Source organism: Otolemur garnettii, unplaced genomic scaffold (genome assembly GCF_000181295.1).
Source record: "Otolemur garnettii isolate 467f Iridium unplaced genomic scaffold, OtoGar3 scaffold00217, whole genome shotgun sequence".
Taxonomy (NCBI): Eukaryota; Metazoa; Chordata; class Mammalia; order Primates; family Galagidae; genus Otolemur; species Otolemur garnettii.
Genome location: NW_003852612.1, coordinates 1,072,451 through 1,075,431, shown reverse-complemented (window position 1 = coordinate 1,075,431; position 2,981 = coordinate 1,072,451). Strand labels below are relative to the sequence as shown.

Below are 2,981 nucleotides of genomic sequence, written 5' to 3'. Positions count from 1 at the left end.
TAAGCTATAATGATACTAAATTTCCAGAAATGGAATATAGAAGCTGTACCATTAGCAGCCAGTGTACCCCAGAGGGGGTCTGACACTCGGTGCCCCTGGCCTTGTCTCTTCCTCTGTGGGTGTAGACCAAATCCTTGCACTCCCCATTAACAGGACTGTACAGCTCAGAGGAGGGTCATAAATGCATCCATGAAGTCACACTGCAAATCTTCAGTGGTTTTTAATTATTGCTGAAGCTCTTTGGAAACACAATTCCCCTTAAATCCAGGTCAGCTAACTGGAAAAAATAAAATATAGTGTCTGGTGTATGTCGAGGGCTTTGACATCTAGGAAGCCCCTTCCTTCCACTGGCTCTTCGATCCTCTCTTCACTCTAAGAAGTGGTTGTCATTTTTATTCCCATTTTACAGATTTGAGGAACTAATACCCGAGACCCCATAACTTGCCCAAGGCCATTCACTCTAAGATCCCCGAGTATACTTGCATTTAAGAGACTAATTCCCCATAGAGAGGCTTCTTGTTTAAAATCTAAGAAAACACCAGATAAGAGGCATTCTAAATATATTTCTTTTCTATAGATGCTGATCTCCTGTTACTGGAAAACAGGAATTAGCCTGTCTGCTTGAGGATGTGGTTGGTTCTTTATAAAAAGGATACAGAAGAAATTTGCACAGACTGCCAGCTTCATTATGCTGCCGGCGGCTTCCAGCAAAAGGAGAACGTTTGCAGCCAGATATTTCTGTAAGAATTTTATTATATTCTATGTGGGAAATGGTTACCTTTGTTCTTGACTTCCTGCTTGAGGGATGGGGGTCCCCTGAGGCCACCAAAGGCACTAAGTCCTTTGCTAGCAGCTTGACCCCCTTCTGCTCCTGGTCCTGACCCTGGCACAGCCTTTACCCCTGAAGAAGGGCAACTAGAAAACTCAGGCTCCGGAATGCTGGCCTCCAGGGAGCTAGGGCTCTGGTGGCATTCAGCACTTATAAGGGCCATCATGTCCACAGACAGCGGGGACTAGGCAAGTCCTGTGTATCTTAAGGCTGCTCTGTATCCCTGCCGGGAAATGATCCAGCCAAGTGATTAGTTGAGAAAGAGTGAGGATGTTTCGGTTGCCCCCGTTGAGTGCCTTGGAGGTAACTGCTAGGCAGAGTGGGATGACTGTCTGTTTGGGTCACAGACAGTGCAGGCTGGGTGAGCTGTGCAGGTGCTGGTCTGGTGGGCCACACAGGAGCCAGGTGGGACACGTCGTGTGATGATGTTGCCTGGTCATCTGTCCTGAGCACCCTCAATGCTAATCTAGATGTTAGTGGGCTAAATGCAGTCAGTGGTCCTTAACCTGGCTTCACATTAGGGTCACTGGAAGAGCTTTCAAAAACCCCTGGGCTCCTCCTTCAGTGATTTGAGTTTAGTCTTAGATCCCAGGCATCAGCTTATTTTTAAAGTCCCAGATGAATGTACTGTGTGAGGGTTAGGAACCAGCAGACTGAGCCCAGGGAGGGCTCCTACTCCACACCGCCATCTTTGACAAGATCTGAGCAGGTATTTGTAGGAATGTAAAGTAAAGGTCCATGTTCACAAAGAACAGGACGAGCTGGACGCCAGGACCTCTGGGTCTGACTCTGGGCTGCAGACTCTTACCACATTGTTAACCTCCTTGGATCTCACCTTCCAAAAGAAAACATGGGGAAAGGTCAGGGGGCTTTTAACTCTCTTGGGCCTAATGCACAGAGGGTCTATAAACCTCCAGATGTTTTTCTCTGTGCTGGGCATCATCCAATTGAACGGAAAAGTCATTTGCTTATGTCAAAGGGTCTAGCCACCAGATTTCTGTGGTGTAACAGATTGTCCCTGGCATCATAATGCATATGCAAATCCCCTGAGAGAGGGATAAAGGAGATATTGCCCAGGATACTGACACTGAATGAATTGAATTAATATTTTGATTGAGGTGAAATTTACATAACAAGAAATTAAGCATTTTAAAGTGTGAAATTCTGTGGCAATTCATCTATTCATAATGTTGTGCACCCACCAGCTCTATCTGATTACAAGACATTTATATCACCCTGAACCCACTAAGCAGCGGCAGCTCCCTCCTCTCCACCCAGCACCAGGCAACACCAATCAGTGTTCTTTGGATTTATCCATCTGGATGTGTCATATAAATGGGCTTGTGCAATTTGCATCCTTTGTATCCTTTCTTGTCTAGCTTCTTTGGCTTTGCACAATTCTCCAAAGGTCCACCAAGATTGTAACACGTATCAATACTTCATTCTTCTTGATTTGTTTTTTGAATGATTATTTGGCAAGTGTGCAAAAATGAATACCATTTAATGGAAGATTGCAGAAAGGAAAGGATTCAGCTAGCATAGGGGTGGGGGGCTTCTTCTCCCCATCCTTGCTCTCTTGGATGATGGCCGCTCTGTTCTCTCTCTCTCTCTCTCTCTCTCTCAATATTATTGGGGAATTTGAGTTTGCTTTTAGCTGACATTTTCAGAGACTTGGGGCAAATGGAAAGTTCTTGGCAGCTAAATTGTGCTATTGTACTTCAATTTTGCCAAGTCGAGAACCTGCCATAACTTTCTAGCCGGAAGCTAGAGACCCGCCAGTGCTGGCCTTGGTCTTTCAGTTGGTGAGCCCTGTGTTGAAACTCTCGCCAGCAAGGGCAGCACCTTAGGATCCGTCTGTATCTTGTGAGCCCTCAGCTTTTCCCAGGGAACTATCATGCCAACTAGACCGTCTGCAGCCTCTTCTTTCTCTTGCTCCCCAAGCTTCTGATCACTGGTCTGCCTGGTTCTCTCTCATGGACTGGTGGCTTCTCCCTGTGGCTGACCCTCCTGCATAATCTTCTACCACAAGGAGCCATTGCATATCTGAGTCATTGTGGTAAGGACAGTGGCCTCTGTTCCGACCCAGCCAGAGTGTCAGAAAGAAGGAAAAGCTTCTGAGTCCAGCTCTGAGTCCAGCAGCTCCAGCACCAAC

The 2,981-nt window shown here is 46.5% G+C and overlaps 1 protein-coding gene across 1 annotated transcript in view; it reads left to right on the top strand.

The window, feature by feature from the left end:
- Window positions 1-459: 459 nt before the first annotated feature.
- ARHGAP22 (Rho GTPase activating protein 22) overlaps window positions 460-2,981 on the top strand; it is a 191,505-nt gene continuing 188,983 nt past the window's right edge. The window contains exon 1 of the mRNA XM_003801648.3: window positions 460-740. Within this exon, the coding sequence (XP_003801696.1) occupies window positions 689-740 (52 nt within the window). The 5' untranslated portion in view covers window positions 460-688. The remainder of the gene's footprint in view (window positions 741-2,981) is intronic.